General features: G+C 43.5%; 1 protein-coding gene across 1 annotated transcript; it reads left to right on the top strand.

Moving 5' to 3' along the window:
• Positions 1-640: 640 nt before the first annotated feature.
• On the top strand, positions 641-1,682 carry TMSB10 (thymosin beta 10). The gene is made up of 3 exons (XM_049856748.1): positions 641-739; positions 1,025-1,139; positions 1,415-1,682. Exons 2-3 carry the CDS (start codon positions 1,040-1,042, stop codon positions 1,447-1,449), a joined length of 135 nt encoding a protein of 44 aa, XP_049712705.1. The 5' UTR covers positions 641-739; positions 1,025-1,039; the 3' UTR covers positions 1,450-1,682.
• Positions 1,683-21,220: the final 19,538 nt, after the last annotated feature.

The following is a 21,220-nucleotide window of genomic DNA, read 5'->3' as shown; positions in this document are numbered from 1 at the left end:
GTTCCTGCAGGGCCCGCCCCGCTCAGGGAAGGGGGACAAGAGGGAAACTGGCCCCCGACCAGAGCAAAGGGCACTGGCAACCTATGGGTCCACCTCTCCCCGCCCTCCCTTTCAGCTCTAGAGCCCTCGGTTCGGACCGTTTTGGTGCGAGACCCAGCAAGGACTCAGCCTCCCGGAAGAAAGGAAAAGGGTGGGCGGGGGAGGGGTCTGGAGGGGCACAGACAAGAGACTTGGGGACCACACAGAGGTGGGGTGTCTTCTGCCAGCAAGGATGGCCGCAGAGCACGCGTGCACGCTCGCACATCCACACCCACAACCACACACACACACACACACACTCACACACTCCCCACCCACACCCCTCCCCCGCCGGCCTCCACGCCCATTCTGCGGGGCAAGCAGCAGATTCCCAGCGGGGCGGGGCGGGCCGGGGTCGGGGGGGAGAGAATGAAGCCCGGGGCCTTGGCGCCAGAGGCGCCCAACCTGGGGGTAGGGCGAGCTGAGGGCGCCGGAGAAGCAGCGCCTCAGCCCGCGGGCAGTCGGGGGAAAGGCGCGGCGGGGAGGTGAGCTGCCCAGCGGCCCCGCCCCTCCGGTGCCGGCCCCGCCCCCGCTGCGGCGGCCGAGGGGCGGGGCGGAGCGCGGAGTATTTAAGGCGAGGGGCGGGCGCCGCTCTTTTGTCTCTTGCTGCAGCGGCGCGAGTGGGAGCACCCGGAACCTCGGCTGGGAGCGGGACGCCTCGGTGAGCGCCGTGCTGGGGCGGGGGCCGACCGCGGTGGGGCCGGAGCCGGAGCCGGGCACCCGGCAGGCGCGCTGCCGCCGCCACAGGCGGCTTCCCGGACGGGACGCCCGGGCCGGCCGAGGGCTACCGAGGGGGTTGCGGGACGCGCCCAGACCCTCGGCCTTGGGGCTGCCGGGAACGCCCCGGCAGGAGTGCCACGTCGAGAGGCGTCGGCCAAGAGCGCCGAGGGGGACACGGGCCCCCAGCCTCGGCGCGCCACGCCGACCGCTTTGGTTTGCCCACTAGGATCGTTTTAAGAAAATGGCAGACAAGCCGGACATGGGAGAAATCGCCAGCTTCGATAAGGCCAAGCTGAAGAAAACGGAGACGCAGGAGAAGAACACCCTGCCGACCAAAGAGAGTGAGTGCGCCCCCGCCTCCAGGCCCTCGGGCCCCCAGCCCAGCCCCCCAACCCGCCCTTCCCGTGCCAACCCGGGTCCCCCCGCCCATGTCCCCGGCCTGGGCAGCCCCAGTCCCCCTTTATATTACACAAAGTGCCTTGTCTCCCCAGCCCCAAGCCTCTTTCTTAATCCCCAGGCCTCGTGGGTGCCTCGCCCACACCAGGTTTGTAGGCGCCGCCGTTGGGGATTTTCGAGGTGCCTTCCTCCCCCAATGCTCGCTTCCCGCTCTCCACAGCCATTGAGCAGGAGAAGCGGAGTGAAATTTCCTAAGAGCCTGGAGGATTCTCCAACCCCGTCATCTTTGAGACCCAAGTTGTGATGTGGAGGAAAAGCCACCTGCAAGATGGCACGAGCGACAAACTGCACTGTGAACCCGGGCACTCCGCTCCGATGCCACCGGCCTGTGGGTCTCTGAAGGGACTACCAAATTCTCCGGTTTGCCCTGGATATTATAGAAAATTATTTGTAATGATTAATGAAAATAAAACACACCTCGTGGCATGGCTGGCGTGGTCTGAGTCTCTTAGTTAAGCGTGCAGGGACAGTCCCTCTGTAGCAAAGCTCCGCGCTGGAGTCTGAGTTCCTGCTGCGGGGCGGGGCGGGGGTGGGGGAGGTCGAACAAATGGCTGGCTCTGAGAGACCATTTGTAATTTTGGCTTTGTCTCTTTCCCCAGAAGATTTCTTGGGTTATCAGCTGTTGCTTATAATGCAGTTTTGGTAAAAATCCAGGTAAAATTTAACCCCACTGGGTCATTCCTGGAAGCTGCTTTGGAAAATGATTTTCCAAAAGAGCAGGATCTGTTTTTGACAAGCTTTTATAGTCCCGCTGTTTCCCTCTGGCTTCCTCATAGCTGTGACGCATACCAGGAGAGGACGCATACCAGGAGAGGACGGGTGATTTCAAGACTGGGAAGAAACAGGAAAATGATCAAATCAGGGATGTGGAAAGTTGAGTGAAGTCACAAAGTCTCGAAGAGGCCTCCTTTTTGAGTTTAAAAGAGAAGACATTAGAACAAAAACTAAGGGGATCTTGGGAAACAGTATGAACATCAGGACTAGAGGAGCCATGGAGAACAGCCTAGGTTTTTGTCTTTTAACACTAGCTCAAAACCTTCCACAAAATCATTCGCCGTTAGAGGGAGTGCTGAGCTGAGCAGCCTCCTGTGCAGGAAAGATGGGAATGTGGCGGGAGGGATGGTGCTGGCAGCAGAGCCCCCTCAGGGTCACACTCTCTAGACCGCGGGAAAGGGGTAGGGGAAGCAAGCCCAGAGGGGCTTAGGGGAGAGGGGTCCCAGAGCTTCGGGGTGTTCAGGAGTAGAAGAAAGACTTGTGATTCTAGGGGTAGAGTTTTTCTTTAAGGAGGAAGGCGAAGAGGGCACACTGCTTAGTGATTTGTCCCACATTTTTACCTGGGGAAGAGGGACTGGACACTGGGTGAGGGCAGGTAATAGGAATTGTGGATGGTGCCTGTCCGCAAAGAACTTACAACCTAGCTAGTATGTCAGGCAGCCACCCCAAACCAGAGCTGGGAACGCCTGGACAGAGGGAGCCACTGCTGGCTTTGCATAAAGGAGTGAGTTGACCTGTGCTGTCAGTGGGCAAGTGGGCCTGGGGAAGAGAAATAAGGGAGGAAAACGCATTAGGAGGCCAACCAGGTGGTCATCAAGCTTTACTGAATGCCTGCTGTGTACCAGGCACTGTGCTAGGCGCTTTCATTCTCAGCCCCTCTATCAGGAAGGCATGATTATTATCCTTTTACAGGTGGAGAAACAGGTTCAGAGAGCCTATGGGATTTGCTGAAGTCATAGCCAGTGAGTAGGGGAGCCAAGATTCAGGGCCAAGTGTGTGTTTTGGGGATCCTACAACTCGACATTTGGGTCATCTACTAGTCCTTTTGGAAACCCTGGTGTAATAGTGGTTAAGGGCTATGGCCGCTAATCAAAAGATCGGCAGTTCGAATCCCCCAGACATTCCTTGGGAACCCTATAGGGCCATTCTGCTCTGTCCTATAGGATCACTGTGAGTCGGAATCAAAGCCAGTGGAGTTTTTTATTGTGTCAAACTCACTACTCGCCGGGGCATCGTAATAGACCCTGTTGGGAGGATAAAATAAAACAGGGAATCACTTCTGGTTTAACCACTTAACACAGTATATCTGCTGGTGAGGAGACCTTTTAAGAATAAGTGTGTTGAGGTGAAAGAAGGATCAAGAGTGCAATGGCAGTTTTAAACAGGTGGTCAGGGAGGACCTTCCAGAAAAGGGAACCTTTGAGCAAAGACCTGGAAGGATGTGAGGAAGAGACATGACACCTGTGGGGTGGGATGAGAGGGTTCTAGCCAGAGGGAACAGCGAGTCTAAAGGTCTTGAGGTAAGCGTGTGCTTGAGGAGTTTGGGAAAGAACAAAAAGCCCCTGGGGCTGGAGTGGAATGAGCAAGGGGGGAGGAGATGACACTTGAGAGGGCAGGAGATGGGGAAGGCTGATGACAGCCTTGTTCTTCCTAGGAATTTTAAGAAGACATCAGGAGATCCAACAGCCACTTTTCCACTCTTGAGATAATAAGCTGATTGAATGGGGACAGGTGGGGAAAGGAGATTTGGATAAGAGGGTGATGAATTGCCATTTCAGAAATCTCATTCTACCACATATAGTTTATAAGATAAGCCTAGCAGTCCCCACCCCATCCGGGCTCCTGAACTGTACTCAGGAACGAGTACCTAGACATCTCACTACCTAAGATTAAAACCGCAGAGGCTGAGGGCTGTGGGGACCATGGTCTCAGGGAACATCTAGCTCAATTGGCATAACATAGGTTATAAAGAAAATGTTTTACATTCTACTTTGGTGAGTAGTCTTTGGGGTCTTAAAAGCCTGTAAGTGGTCATTTAGAGATAGTGTACTGGACTCACCCCTTCAGGAGCAAGGGAGCATGAAGAAAAGACACAAGGAAAGGATTAGTCCAAAGGATTAATGGGCCTCAACTACCACAGCCTCCACCAGACTGAGTCCAGTACAACTAGATGGTACCTGGCTACCACCACTGACTGCTCTGACAGGGATCACAATACAGGGTCCCAGACAGAACTGGAGAAAATGGTAGAACAAAACTCACAAAAAAAGACCAGACTTACCGGCCTGACAGAGACTGGAGAAACCCTGAGGGTGTGGCCCCTGGACACCCTTTTAGCTCAGTAATGAAGTCACTCCTGAGGTTCACCCTTTATCCAAAGATTACACAGGCCCATAAAACAAAACGAGACTAAAGGGACACACCAGCTCAGGGGCAAGGACTAGAAGGCAGAAGGGGACAGAAAAGCTGGTAATAGGGAACCCAGGGTCGAGAAGGGAGAGTGTTGACATGTCGTGATGTTGTAAACCAATATCATAAAACAATATGTGTACTGTTTAATGAGAAGCTAGTTCTGTAAACCATCTAAAGTTCAATAAAAAATAAATAAAAATAATAAAACCCCAGAGTAGTCCAGCCTTGAGGCCGCACTTGAGGCCCGCCTCCCTCCCAGTCATTGATCCTACCAGATCACATGAAAGTCTCAGAAGGCTTCATGGAGAAGGAGGCATTGAACCTCACCTCGAGTGTCAAAGACCATTGAAGTACCCCAGCCACACTCCTTCCTACCCTTTAACCTGCCATTTTTATTTCTTGCTACATGGGACTATCCCAAAGGAATGAGTGCGTATGTCCACCAAAGGACATGCTCAAGAATGTTCCTGGCACCTTTAGTCATATTAGTCAAAAAGCAAAAACAACCCATATAGCCATTGACAGAATGGATGAACAAGTTTGATATACAGTGGATTACAAGATGTCAACAAATGCTTTGTGCACCGCAAGCACTTTATGTATGTTCTATTTAAATAAAAAAGGTTTTTTTGGTTTTTTAATCTCATGAAGAGCTAAGGATTCCCAGCTTTTAAGCCTCAAATTTTCAATTCAGAGGAGAGAGCTGAAGATTGTGTAAGCAATGTCCATATCTGGTTCCAAAGAGCTAAGGAAACCAGGGAGTTTCTCTGGCCCTTTCCTTCCTTCTTCTCTGCCATTGAAGGTTTTCTCCACTTTGAGTGGTCCTCCAGCTCCTTTCTGATTACTCAAGTATTAGCCATTCTTCAAGGCCTCACCAATTATCAGCTTCTCCCATAAGCCCTCCTGTATTTCCAAGCCAAAGACATTCTCTCTCTCCTCTCAACTCCTCTCTGTACCTTCCCACTAGTAACTGAAATACATGTCAATTAGACTAAATGAAGAAGGATCCTTATTGATACTGGTGACTCACACAGTAGTCATTCAATACATGTGTATTGAATTGTAACTGAAATACCACAAGTCTCACTTGCTCCATCCTGGCCATGCTAAAGCTGAGCCGCCACCAGACCCCCTGCTATCTTGTTGTTCATTCTATTGGGCACTGACAGAAGCAAAGCATGATGGGCTTGTGGGAGTTAACAATGGTTCAAGGAAGTCAAACATCTGCATTTTCCTCCCTAGGCCCAATCCAGAAAGCAATCCTATTACAATGAGAGGTAATACAGTTAACTCACAACTGAGGCTATTGACAGAAAACTGTATATTACCCAGATAGGGACTGTAAACCTTAACCAGTTAAAAAAAAAATTTTTTTTGGCTATTTGGGTAGCCGATTTCTATGAAATTCAGAGGGTGTGTTATAGCTCAGTTTAATTTAACATGTATTTTTAAGCACCCAGTGGGTGCCTGTCATAGATTGAATTGTGTCACCCAAAAAAAGATGCTGAAGTCCTCATCCCTGGTAACTGATCAGTAACCTTGCTTGGAAATAGGGTCTTTGAATATGTCATCGGTTAAGTTAATATGAGGTCATACTAGAGAAGGGTAGGTGGTCCTAATCCAATCTGCATGACTCCTTATGAAAGAGGAGAAGAGACACAGAGAGACAGAAGGAGGAAAACAGCCATATGGTGACAGAATTATGGAGCAGCTGCAAGCCAAGAAACACCTGATGCTACCAGAATCCAGGAGGGACAAGAAAGGATCTTCCCTTATTTTAGGATCTTCCCTTGTTTTAGTCATCTAGTGCTGCTATAACAGAAATACCACAAGTGGATGGCTTTAACAAAGAAAAGCTTATTTTCTCACAGCCTGATAGGCTAGAAGTCCATATTCAGGGTGTCAGCTCCAGGGGAAGTCTTCCTCTCTCTGTTGGTTCTGGAGGAAGGTCCTTCTTAACAACCTTTCCCTGGACTAGGAGCTTCTCTGCACAGAACCCCCAGGTCCAAAGGACGTGCTCTGCTCCCTGCACCGCTTTCTTGGTGGTATGAGGTTCCCATATCTCTCTGCTTGCTTCTCTCTTTTATATCTCAAAAGAGATTGGCTTAAGACACTATCTAATCTTATAGATCTTATCAATAGGCTAATCCATCGCATTAACATCGTAGTGATAGGATTTACAACACAGGGAAATCACATCAAATGCCAAAATGCTAGACAACCATACAATACTGTGAATGATGATTTAGCCAAATTGACAGATATTTTGGGGAGAAACAATTCAATCCATGACATTCTACTCTTTGGCCCCCCAAAATTCATGGCCTTGACACATGTAAAACATATTCACCCCATCATATAACAAAAGTCTTAAATCAACTCTAAGTCCAAAATCCAAAAATTCCTCTTCATCTGTGAAATCTAGAATACAAGTTAACTGCTTCCAAAGTACAGTGGTGGAACAGGCACAAGAAATTGGAGGAAAAAAAGGCATAACAGGCACCAAGCAAGTTAACAGGACGCATTTTAAACCCTTAAGTCTTAAAAATAATCCTCTGTCCTCTGAGACCATCCACACAATAGCCCTGCCCCCCAGACTCTAGGTATTGGCCACACTCTCTGGATTCTGAGTGGAGCCCCTTTGGCTCTGGGCTTTAGCTCTGCCTTCCAGACCCACTGGAATGGCAACTCGGCTTCCTCGAATTTGGGTGCACCACTCTCCTAGTCCATCTGAGCAGCAACTCCACCCTTACAAATGTCAGAGGCCACAGGTCCACCCTCTGAGACCCCAGAAATCATGGCCATACCCTTTGAGACCGAGGCAACCCGGCTTCCTGTGTTCCTTGTCTCTTCAAATTCTGCTTCCTGTTTACTTGGCCTTTCAGCCCTTTAGGCCTCTCAGCCCAAGTCTGCCCTGCTAGAGCAGGTGTTCCAAAGCTCTGTAGCTTCACTGATAAGTGCCTGGAAGCATCCCACTCAGCCAGTAAACTTCAGCTGGAAGGCACTCAGCTCTCTTGCTCCGTGGGTCAGCTCCACAGTCATCACAAGCTGGCCCCCTAGTTCTGCTGCTGCCGGTTGTCTGCTGCTGATGGTCCTCTACTGTTGTCAGTTCTCTGCTGTTGCTTTTCACCATCTGTGCCATCTCAGGTGTTAACAGTTCTCCTCACTTCCTTCTGAGTCTTCTATCCATTCACAGTTTCAAAACCCATCCACATTTTAGGTATCTGTTAGAGCAGCACCACGCTCCCGGTACCAAATGTCTTAGGCTGGGTTCTCTAGAGAAGCAAAACCAGTAAAGTGTATAAATATATACAGAGAGAGATTCATATCAAGGAAATGGCTCACACAATTGTAGAGGCTGGAATGTCCCAAGTCCATGGATCAGGATACAAGCTTCTTCGGATTCATGTAGCCACAGGAACTGGAGAACCCCAAGATTGGCAAGTCAGAGAGCAGGGCTCTTGCTCACAGGCTGTGAAGATTGACAAATCCCAAGTTTGGCAGGTAAGCTGCTAGCTCAAGTCCCAAGAATGAGAGGTCAGACAAAGAGGAGGCAGCTGCAGGATCCAGAACGGGCAAAAGCCAGAATGTCCACTTATATTTGGACACAGGCCACATGCCCAAGGAAACTCCCTTTCAACTGATTGGCTACTCACAGCAGATCTCATCACAGGGGTGATCACATATAAACACTGAGAATAAGACCCAGCCAAGTTGACACACAATCTTAACCATCACAACACTGTAGTGCCTCATTTCAGTCATACCACTACTAAAAGTAACCACTATCCTAACTTCTAACAGCATGGATAAATTTTGTCAGTTTTTGAACTTTATGTAAATGGAGCCGTGACTTATGAACACCAGACATTCATGTAAGTGAAACATTTCTTTATAATTAATAGCCACAACTAATGTTGCACAATTTTAATATACACTGAATTTTCCAGGAATGCAACTACCATATAAATTGAGAGATGGCCATATTTTTTAAATCCGGAGCTTTTCTAAGAGTTGTTCACCATTCCAGAAAATCATGGCACTGAAAGCAATATCTGTCTTGATTTTTTAACTGTTGACACAACACAATTGTATCAGTGTTAACCTGAGCCTGCTGGGTTCATGGTGACGCTGTGTGTATTAGTTTTCTAAGGCTGCCGTAGCAAAATGTCACAAAGTAGATGGCTATAAAGAACAGGAATTTATTGTCTCACAGTTCTGGAGGCTAGAAGTTCAATTCAGGGTATCAGCCATATTGATTCCTCTTGAAGGCTCTGAGAAAGAAGCTATTTCATACCTTTCTCCTAGCTTCTGGAAGTTCCCAGCAATTCTTGGTATTCATTGTCTTGCAGTATTTGCCTCCGTCATCACATGGCTGTCCTTCTTCTGTCTGTCTCTGTGTATCTTCTCCTTTTTTTTATAAGGACACCAGTCACATAGGATTAAGACCCTCCTTACTCCAGTATGACCTCATGTCAACCTAACTGATAATATCTTCAAGTACCCTATTTCCAAACAGGGTCACATTCATTGGTACAAGGGTTAGGACTTCAACATACCTCGTTGGAAGACACAATTCAATCCTTACCACTATGTATAGGTGCAAACATATATATACATAAGGTACAGACTGCTGCTTTATGGGCTTGAATATAGTTGTGCCATATTATATTAGTCAGCTTTTGATAGATTATGCTGCAGTAACAAACAATTTCAAAAGAATTTCAATGGCTTACAATAACAAAAATGTATTTCTTCTTCGTATTACATATCAGTTACAGCTCTGCTCCTGTTCCACAAGTCTTTATTATTCTGAGAGCCAGACTAAAGGAGTAGTTTTCATCTGGGATAACCTGTTGTCCTGGCAGAGGGAAAGAGGAAGGGCAGAGCCGTGCAATGGATTTTCAAGTTCTTCTCAGATATGACACTTGCACTGACATCACATTGGCCAAAGAAATCATAAACCAAGCCTGACTTCACTGGGGTGTGACACTGAAAGTCACATGCCATCAGGCTGGGATGTTTAAGAGAGGAGAAGATAACTGGGAGCGGCAATACAATCTACCACATATGTTGAAATACGTGTACCATTTTTTTATATAAATTGTTATTAGTTGCCATTGAGTCGACTCTGACTCACGGTGACCTAAGGTATAACAGAATGAAATGTTGCCCAGTCCTGTGACATTTTCATGATCTTTGGTATGTCTGAATCCATTGTTGTGGCTGTTGCGTCAATCCATCTCACTGAGGGCTTCCCTTATATCCACTGACCCTCTACTTTATTAAACATGATGTCCTTCTCCAGCAATTGGTTTACCTTTATTTTACCTTTGTATTCCAGTTAGGGCTTGCATTTATTTATGTTTCGAAAATATGTGTGTGTGGGTTATATTATCTTGGATTTTTATTTCAGGAAAGAGGATTGTTATAAAATATTTTATATAAAACAAAATGCTGGTTTTAAAGGGTTAAGAACCGTGGTCTGAACTAATTATGATAATTCCATTCACCTGACCAGTGATTGATTTAAGAATAGGTGTGGATTACAATTTTAGCCAAGGGGACCTTAGAAGAATGCTGCTGGGAGGCTTCTGAGAAGATCATATTTGCCCTTTAAGAAGGACATGAGAAAATGGTACAAATGCCATTGGGTGAGGACGTAATGCTTGAACTACAACAGTTATCTTGAAGCCGTGAGGGGAAATACCGACATGCTGAGGGTGGCCATGTTGAAAAATGGAAGGAATCTGGGTGCTTGAATTCTCAAGCTGCTGAATTTTTTTGAAAATGCCTTCTCTCTGAATTTCTTGTTATGTGAAATAATAAATTGTTCTTTTACTTAAGAAATCTGCAGTTAGGTTTTCTGATACTCGTTAGTCAGAAGCCCTTGAAAAATGATCACTTGGAATGGGAACAGTCTAGGTGCAGAGATGTCAGTTAGCAGGATGTTGTGAAGATATCCGTGGGTGTCACACAGTTAAGCGCTGAACTACTAGCAGAAAGGTTTGTGGTTCGAACCCACCCACAGGCACCTCGGATAACAGTCCTGGCAATCTGCTTTTGAAAGATCACAGCCTTGAAAACCCTATGGAGCAGTTCTACTCTGCACACAGGGGGTCACCATGAGCCAGAACTGACTCGAAGGCAACTAACAGCAAGGATGCTGTGACAGTCCCGGCAAGAGGTAATGAAGACTTAAACTAGGGAAAGTTCCGTACACAGCAGTATGCTGGTAAAAGGTTCAACAACCAGCTCTGTGTTCAGGGTGGGGATAAGGAGCTGATTTGTAGCATTTACTGATTTCCATGACATAAATATTGCCAATTTCAAGCTTCTTACAGTTTAACAACCAGTTTGCACACTTTCTGAAAGTTTTCAATTAGCTTAGCAAGCTGGAGCCAACTGGCTTCAACACACAGCTGGGTGTAGGAATCGGAGAGTGGGGCAGATAGGAAAGATGCTGTCAGCTGCCATTGAGTCAACTCCAATTGATGGTGACACCATGTGCGTCGAGTAAAACCACTCCATAGGGTTTTCAGAGGCTGATTTTTCGGAAGTAGATTGCCAGACCTTTATTCTGAGGCATCTCTAGGTGGACTGAAACTGCCAACCTTTTGGTTAGCAGCCTAGTTCTTAACTGTTTGTGCCACTTAGGAAAGATATTGCAGAGGGAGAATTAGCAGGAATTCAGATTCTGTGGGAAATCACAGAAGCTGTAATTTAACAGAGAAATAGAACTTTTGCTCATCTATGTGACTTTATTTCTCTGCTACAAGTTCCAGAGGAAAAAACCAAGCATCCTATACCAGGGAATTTCTCTGAAAATACCTTGGGAGTCACAGTACTGCTTTGGAGACAGATTTACAAGCTTCCAAATAAGTATCATGAATTAATTCTGTGGCCAACACATTGTAAAACCAAACCCACTGCTGTCGAGTCGATTCTGACCCATAGCAACCCTGTATAGAAAGACAATAAAGCAAGTTCATGATAAAATTGGTGCCTATGGCACTAAGCCCAGAGAAGGGCAGGATGAACTTACAAGACATTTACAGTGTCATAAACCCAGGAAGCTAACACTACTACTGGAAGTCTGGGTAGAAGCACACAGCAGGGAGTGGGGGGTGGGTAAGCAGGCTGGGCTGGCCCAAATCAATAAGCCAGACAAACTGGAGGAGCTACAGTTATTAATCAATCCATTATTTTCTTCATTTATTCAACCACAATTCAGTAAGCATCTCCTAAGTTCTGGGTCCTTGTAAAAATGGCACAGTCACGGTAGGGATCCTCTAACTACATGAGGGGAAGAGAGAATCACCATCAGTGTGATGGTTAAGGTTGTGTGTCAAGTTGGCTGGGCCATGATTCTCAGTGTTTTGGCAGTCATATAATGTGATCACCTCCCCGTTGAGATTTGATACGTGATCACCCGCATGATGGGATCTTCTGTGAGTAGTCAGTCAGTTGAAGGAAAGTTTCCTTGGGCATGTGGGCTGCATGGCGTGTGGGAAGACGTTCAGGCAGGGCTTGGGAGGTGGGGCTTTGGCTCATTCTGGCTCCTGTTTGTCTGACCTCCAGTTCTTGGGACTTGAGCTAGCAGCTTATCTGAAGTCTTACCTGCCAATCTTAGGATTCATTGATCTTCACAGCCTGTGAGTAACAGCCCTGTTCTCCAGCCTGCCGATCTCACGTTCACCAGCCCTTGCAGCTATGTGAATTGGGGGAGGCCCCTTTTCTGACCCACGGACTTGGAATGTTACAACCTCTGCAATGGTGTGAGCCATTTCCGTGATATGAATCTCTCTATGTTCTACTACAAAGAGACAGAGAGTGGCAGAGTGGATAAAGAAACAATATCAATATGCTATTTCTTTTATCTACAGGAGACATGCATTAGACACAAAGACAAAAATAAATTAAAATTCAAATGATGGAAAAAATATATCAAGCAAACAACAACAAAAAAGAGAAGGAGTGGCAATATTAATCTCTGATAAAATAGATTTCAAGGCAAAATCCACCATAAAAGATAAGGAAGGACACCATATTATGATTAAAGAGTCAATCAACCAAGAGGACCACCATGCATCTGTCAGTTTCTCATACTGTGGTGGCTTGTGTGTTGCTGTGATGCTGAAAGCTATGCCACCAGAATTTAAAGTACAAGTAGGGTCACCCATGATGAACAAGATTCAGCACAGCTTCTAGACTAAGAAAGATTAGGAAAAAGGACTTGGCAGGCTACTTCTGAAAACATTCGCTGGTGTAAACCTTATGAATAGCAGCAGAACATTGTCTGATGTAGTGCAGGAAGATAAGTCCCTCAGGTTAGAAGACACTCAAAATATGAATGGGGAAGAGCTGCCTCCTCAAAATAGAGCTGACCCGAAAGACATGGATAGAGTCAAGCTTTCAGGACCCTCATTTGCTTAAGTGGCACTAGTAAAATGAAAAGAAACAGCTGCAAATATTCATTAATAATAGGAATGTGGAATGTACAAAGTATGAATCTAGGCAAATTGGAAGTTGTCAAAAATGAAATGGAACACATAAAGATCGATATTCTAGGCATTAGTGAGCTGAAATGGACTGGTATTAGCCATTTTGAATTGGGCAATCATATGGTCTACTACACCGGGAATGACAGACAAATTGAAGAACATTCATTATCAAAAAGAACATTTCAAGATCTATCCTGAAATGTAACACTGTCAGTGATAGGATAATATCTATATGTCTACAAGGAAGACCAGTTAATGTGACTATTATTCAAATTTACTCACCAATCACTAAGGCCAAAGACAAAGAAATTGAAGATTTTTATCAACTTCCACAGTCTGAAATTTATCAAACACACAATCAAGTTGCATTGATAATTACTGGAATGCAAAAGTGAGAAACAAAGAAGGATCTGTACTTAGAAAATATTGCCTTGGTAACAGAAACAATGCCAGAGATTGCGTGATAGAATTTTGCAAGACCAATGACGTATTCACTGGAAATACTTTTTTCAACATGCATGTAGACATCATCGAACAGAATACGCAAGAATCAAATTGACTCTATCTGTGGAAAGAGACAATGGAAAGCTCAATATCAAAAGTCAGAACAAGGCCAGGGGCCAGAACAAACCATCAATTGCTCATATGCAAGTTCAAGCTTGAAGCTGAAGAAAGCAAGTTCACAAGAGCCAAAATATGACCCTGAATATATCCCACCAGAATTTTAGAAACCATCTCAAGAATTGACTAGATGCATCAAACACTGATGATCAAAGACCAGACAAATTATGGAATGACACCAAGGACATCATTCATAAAGAAAGCAAAAGGTCATTAAAAAGATAGGAAAGAAAGTAAAGACCAAAATAGATGTCAGAAGAGACTCTGAAACTTGTTCTTGAATGTAGAGCAGGTAAAGCCAATGGAAGAAATGATGAAGTAAAACAGCTGAACAGAAGATTTCCAAGAGTGGCTAGAGAAAACAAAGTAAATTATTATATTTGTCATGGATTGAATTGTGTCCCCCCCAAAATACGTGTCAACTTGGTTAGGCCATTATTCCCAGTATTATGTGGTTGCCCTCCATTTTGTGAATGTAATTTTATGTTGAAGAGGATTAGAGTAGGATTGTCACACCACCCTTACTAAGGTCACCTCCCTGATCCAGTGTAATGGGAATTTCCCTGGGGTGTGGCCTGTACCACCTTTTATCTCTCAAGAGATAAAAGGGAAGGGAAGCAAGCAGAGAGTTGGGGACCTCATACCATCAAGGAAGCAGGACCAGGAGCAGAGCTCATCCTTTGGACATGGGGTCTGGACCCTGAGAAGCTCCTCTACCAGGGGAAGATTGAGGGCAAAGACCTTCCTCCAGAGTAGACAGAGAGAGAAAGCCTTTGCCTAGAGCCGACATCCTGAATTTGGACTTGTAACCTACCAGACTGTGAGAAAATGAATTTCTTTGTTAAAGCCATCCACTTGTGGTATTTCTGTTATGGCAGCACTAGATGACTAAGACAATAATGAAATATGCAGAGCCCTTTGAAGTTAGAAAACCAAAAGGGAAGAACATACTTGGCATTTCTCAAGCTGAAAAAACTGAGGAAAAAATTCAAGCCTTGAGTTGCAATATTGAAGGATTCTATGGGCAAAATATTGAACGACACGAGAAGCATCAAAAGAAGATGAAAGAAATACACAGAGTCTCTGAACTAAAAAGAATGGGTGACAATCAACCATTTCAGGAGGCACCATAAGATCAAGAACCCATGCTACTGAAGGAAAAAGTCCGAGCCGCACTGAAGTCATTGGCAAAAAACAAGGCTTCAGGAATTGACAAGATACCCACTGAGATGTTTCAACAAATGAATGCAATGCTGGTATCATTCACTCATCTATGCCAAGAAATTTAGGATACAGATATCTGGCCAGCTGACTGGAAAAGATCCATATTTACACTCATTCCAAAGAAACCTGATCCAACAGATTGAGGAAATTATTGAAGAATATCATTTATATCATATGCAAGTAAAATTTTGCTGAAGATAATTCAAAAATGGTTGCAGCAGTACACCAACAGAGAATGCCAGATATTCAAGCTGGATTCAGAAGAGGATGTGGATCCAGGGGTATTATTACTGGTATCAGATGAAGTTTGGCTGAATGCAGAGAATACCAAAAAGATGTTTACTTGTGTTTCATCGACTATGCAAAGGGATTTAACCGTGTGGATTATAATAAAATACAGATAACATTGTGAAGAATGGGAATTCCAGAAATATTAATTGTGCTCATGAGGAACCTGTACATAGACCAACAGGTAGTCATTTGAACAGAACTGTATGGAGATACTGTATGGTTTAAAATCAGGAAAGGTATGAATTAGGTTTGTATCCTTTCGCCACACTTAATCAATCTGTATGCTGAGTAAATAATCTGAGAAGTTGGACTCTATGAAGAAGAACATGGCGTCAGGATTGGAGGAAGACTCATCAACAACCTTCGATATGCAGATGACACAACCTTGCTTGCTGAAAGTGAAGAGGACTTGAAGCACTTGCTGATGAACATCAAAGACTACAGCCTTGAGCATGGATTCCACCTCAATATAAAAGAAAAATCCTCGCAACTGAACCAATAAGCAACATCATTACAAATGGAGGAAAGATTGAAGTGGTCAAGGATTTTCTTCCCCTTGAAAGCAGCTGTCAAGAAATCATACAATGTATTACATGGGGCAATTCTGCTCCAAAAGACCTCTTTAAAGTGTTAAAAAGCGAAAATGTCACTTTGAAGACTAAGGTATGCCTGACACAAGCCATGGCATTTTCTAACACCTCATTTGCATGCGAAAGCTGGACAATTAATTTGTCTCACATACTTTGGACGGATTGTCAGAAGGGACCAATCCCTGGAGAAGGACATTATGCTTGGTAAAGTAGACAGTCAGCAAAAAGGAGGAAGACCCTCAATGAGATGGATTGACACAGTGGCTACAACCATGGGCTCAAACATACCAACAATTGTGAGGATGGTGCAGGACCAGGCCGTGTTTCATGTTGTTGTACATAAGGTCACTATAAGTCAGAACCAACTTGGTGGTACCTAACAACAACAACAACCAAGAGGACATAATCATAATAAATATATACATACCTAATGACAGGGCATCAAAAGACATAAAACAAGCTAACAACATTAAAAAGAGAAATAGGCAGTTCCACGATAACAGTAGGAGACTTCAACACACTCCTTTCACTGAAAGGCTGAACAACTAGAAAGAAACTCATAAAAGATACAGATGATCTAATTGCCAAAATAAACCAAATTGGCCTCATAAATATATACAGAACACTCCACCCAACAGCAGCAAAGTATACATTATTCTTTTCCAAAGCACATGGATCATTCTCCATATTAGACCACATTTTAGGCCATAACACAAGCCTAATAAAATTCTGAAACATCAAAATAATGCAAAGCATTTTTTCTGATCACGACTGTATAAAAGTTGAAATTGTCAATAACAGGAAGAGCAAGGAAAAAAATTAAATACATAGAAACTGAGTAAAACCTTACTTAAAAACTACCAGGTAATAGAAAAAATCAAAGAGGAAATAAAAACATTCCTAGACTCAAATGAGAATGAAAACACTTCCTACCAAAACCTTTGGGACACAGCAAAAGCAGTGATCAGAGGACAATAAACACACTTCAAAAAAGAAGAAAGGGACAACACCAAAACATTAACCTGATAACTCAAACAAATATAAAGACAGCATCAAAAGAAGCCCACAGTCACCAGAAAAAGGAAATAAAAAAGATTATAGCAGAAATAAATGAAATGGAATAGAAAGACAATAAAAAGAATCCACAAAACCAAAAGCTGATTCTTGGAAAGGATCCACAAAATTGGCAAACCATTGGCCATATTGACAAAAGAAAAGCAGGAGAGGAAGCAAATAGCCCATACAAGAAATGAGATGCATGATGTTACAATAGAAACAGCTGAAATAAACAGTATGCTGTAAAAAATTGTACTCCAACAAATTTGAAAACCTAGAGGATATGGGAAAATTTCTAGAACCACACTACTACACAAATAACAAAAATTTAGGTAGAAAACCTGAACAGACAACAAAAAAGGAAAAATTGAAGAAGTCATTAAAAAAAACAAAAAACTCCCAACAACAACAAAAAAAGCCCTGGTTCCCTTCACTGGTGAATTTTACCAAACATTCAAAGAAGAGCTCACACCAGTACTACTCGAACTATTTCAGAGCATAGATAAGAAAGGAATACACCCAAATTCATTGCATGAGGCCAGCATAGCCCTACTATGAAAGCCAAGCAAAGACAACACAAAAAAGAAAATTGTAAGCCAATATCCCTCATGAATATAAAAACTCAAGAATATAGACGCAAAAATTCTCAAGAGAATTCTAGCCAATAGAATTCAACAGCATATCAAAAATAAGAATACATCATGACCAAGTGGTATTCATACCAGATATGTAAGGATGGTTCAACAATAGAAAATAAGTCAGCATAATCTACTACATAAATGAAACAAAAGACAAGAATCACAAAATCAACACAGAAAAGGCATTTGATAAAGTCCAGTATCCATTGGACTACAAAACTCTACTGAAAGAAACCAAAACTCCCACCAAAATAGGAATAGAAGGGAAATTCCTCAATATAATGAAGGGCATTTATACAAAACCAACAGCCAACATTATTCTCAACAGAGAGAGACTGAAAGCATTTCCCTTTAGAATACGAACCAGACAAGGATGCCTTTTATCACCACTCTTATTCAACATTATGCTGGAAGTCCTAGATAGAACAATAAGGCAAGAAAAGAAAACAAAGGGTATACAAATTGGTAAGGAAGAAGTAAAACTATCCCTATTCACAGAAGATATAATCCTATACATAGAAAATCCCAAAGATTTCACGAGAAAGCCACTGAAACTAATAGAAGTTTTCAGCAAAGTAGCAGGCTACAAGATCAACAAACAAAAATCAGTTTCATTCCTCTACACCAACAAAGAGAACTTCAAAAAGAAATCAGGAAAACAAAACCAATTACAATAGTCCCCCAAAAGGTACAATACTTAGAAGTGAATCTAATCAGGGATAGAAAAGACCTACACAAAGAAAACTACAAAACACCACTGCAAGAAACCAAAGAGACCTACATAAATGGAAAAACATACAGTGCTCATGGATAGGAAGACTCAAGGTTGTGAAAATGTCAGTACTACCCAAAGGTATCTACAGATATAATGCAATCTGATCCAAATTCGAACAGCATTCTTTAACGAGATGGAAAAACTAATCACCAACTTTATATGGAAAGAAAAGGGGCCTCAGATAAGTAAAGGATTATTGAAAAACAAAGTAGAAGGCCTTATAGTACCTGATCTCAGAACCTACTATATAGCCACAGTAATCAAAACAGCCTGGTACTGGTACATGACAGACACATAGACCAATGGAACAGAATTGAGAACTCAGACCTAAATGTATCCACCTATGGACAACTGATGCACAAAGGGCCGAAGTCCATTAAATGGGGAAGAGACAGTCTCTTCAACAAATGGTGCTCATGAAACAGTATATCTGTCTGTAGAAAAACGAAACAGGACTCATATCTCACACCATTCACAAAAACTAATTCAAAATGAATCAAAGACCTAAAAATAAAACCTGAAACTATGCAGATCATGGAGTTAAAAATAGAGACGACACTAAGAGAAAAAAAAATGCTGTTGCTGTTGCTGTCTAGTCAATTCTGACTTATAGGGACAACACTAGGGACCCTAATATGTGGCAGAAATAGAATGCCAAATGTAACTAAAAATGCACACACAGCAGAAGACGAACTAGATAAATAAAAAAAAATTAGGCCCTCCTAAAAATTAAACAAGTATGCTAAACAAAAGAGTAAAAAGAGAACTTACAGATTGGTAAAAAATATTTGGCTATGACACATTCAACAAGGGTCTAATCACTAAAATGTATAGAAAATGCCAACACTTCAACAATAAGAGATGTGGGAGGGTGTAAGGGAGCACACCCACCAGCAGATACAGGTGTGGTAGTGGATAAGTCTACATACATGACTGTAGGTTCTCCTTACATATTAATATAGACAAAAGAGCACACAAGGGGCACAGCCAGGGAAACCTCTTAGAAATAACCAAACACCTTACAAGATGAAGTTCCTCTGTTCGAATGCAAAGGACCAAAGACTCTGGGAACATCTGCATCAATTGGCACAACATGGTTATAAAGACAATGTTTTGCATCCTACTTTGGTGAGTGGTGTCTGCAGTCTCAGGAGCTTGTGAGCCACCATCTAAGATATAACTATTGGTCTCTTCTCATCTAGGACAAAGGACAGTGAAGAAAATCTTCAAAGACTCAAGGGAGCAATTAGTCCAAAGGACTAACAGACCACATGCACTACAGCCTACACGACTCTGAGAAAAATGTAGAGCAAAAAATCAAATTCACAAAAAAGACCAGACTTACTGGTCTAACAGAGACTGGAGGAAACCCCGAGACAATGGTCATAGGACACCCTTCTGACCTAGAACTGAAACCATTCCTGGAGACCACCTTCCAGCCCAACAATAGACAAGGCCATAAAATAAACAGTAATACCTGAGAGGATCGTGCTTCTTAGACCAATGGATTATATGAAACCAAAAGGGCAATATTTGCCCAAAAGCAAAGTTGAGAAGGCAGGAAGGGTAGAAAATCAGGACAAAAAACAGGGAACCAGGGAGGAAATGGGGAGATTGCTGACACATTGTGTGGAATGAAACCCAAGGCCATGAAACACCTTATGTACCAACTACCGAATGGGACTGTAAATTTTCACCTAATGCACAATTGAAAAAAAAATTTTTTTATTCAAAACTTGGAAATAAGGCTGTGATCATTAAGATCGTGTGTCAACTTGGCTGGGCCATGATTCTCAGTGGTTTGGCAGTTATGATGTAGTTTGTCAGTAGTATGATGATGTGATAACTTCCATGATGAGATTTGCTATAATGTGGTCACCTCCATGATGAAATCTGTGAGTAGCTAATCAGTGGAAAGGGAGTTTCCTTGTGGGTATAGCCTGCATCCAATATAGGTGGACTTTCTGGCAAGGCTCATGGGCTTTTGCTCTCTCTGGGTCCTGCAGCTGGCTCCTGTTTGTCTGACCTCTGGTTCTTGGGACTTGAGCTAGCAGCTTACCTGCCGCTTTGTCTTACAATCTTGGGATTCGTTGGCCTTTGTAGCCTGTGAGCAAGAGCCCTGCTGTCTGACCTGCCAATCTTGGGTTCGCCAGCACCTGTAGCTACATGGATCAGTAGAAGCCTCCAGCCTGACCCACAGATTTGGGATGTTCCATCCTCTACAACCACGTGAGCCATTTCCTTGACATAAATCTGTATATGTATTATATACTTCTCCAGAAAACCCAGCCTAAAACAAAGGCAAAAGATTATTTCATGCCCTTCAAAGTTATGCTAAGTCTGCTTAAATGTCATCTGACTTTCTATGGGAAAATGTAACTTTGTTTGACTTACTACTTGCTGTTTATTACAACCGAGGCTTTGTAAAGATCAAAGTTAACATGCAGAAAATTGGTAAGATTTCAAGTTTTTCATATGTATCTATCCTTTGAATTCACTTTGTAAGCCCATTGTTGTTAGTTGCTGTCCAGTTGACTGTCAACTCATGGCAACCCCAAACACAATGGAATGAAAGACTGCCCGGTCCTGCTCCAGCCCCATGATCATTTGCAGATCGGATCATTGTGGTCCACAGGGTTTTCTTCTTAGTCTGCCCTAGTTTGGAAGCTCCGCTGAAATTTGCTCAGCATCATAGCAACAAGAAAGCCTCTGCTAACAAACAAGTGGTGGCTGCATATAAGGTGCATTGACCCATGATCCTGGGTCTCACACATGGAAAGCAAGAATTCTGCCACTGAACCAGGCATTTGAAATTTGTAAGCCTACTTGTTCCTTAATTTGTGAGTTAAATAAATCTTTGGTGAGTGCTCACCAAAAAAACACAGTGCTCAAGGCAGACATCCTTTACTAAACCAAAACCAAACCTGTTGCCATAGATCGATTCCGACTGATAGCAACCCTATAAGACAGAGTAGAACTGCCCCATAGAGTTTCCAAGCAGTGGCTGGTGGATTCGAACTGCCAACCTTTTGATTAGCAGCCATAGCGCCTAACCACTGCGCCACCAGGGTTTCCATCCTT

This window comes from Elephas maximus, chromosome 17, assembly GCF_024166365.1.
Source record: "Elephas maximus indicus isolate mEleMax1 chromosome 17, mEleMax1 primary haplotype, whole genome shotgun sequence".
NCBI classification, from domain to species: domain Eukaryota; kingdom Metazoa; phylum Chordata; class Mammalia; order Proboscidea; family Elephantidae; genus Elephas; species Elephas maximus.
Note: the sequence above shows the minus strand (reverse complement) of the source record. Positions and strands in the feature narration are given on the sequence as shown.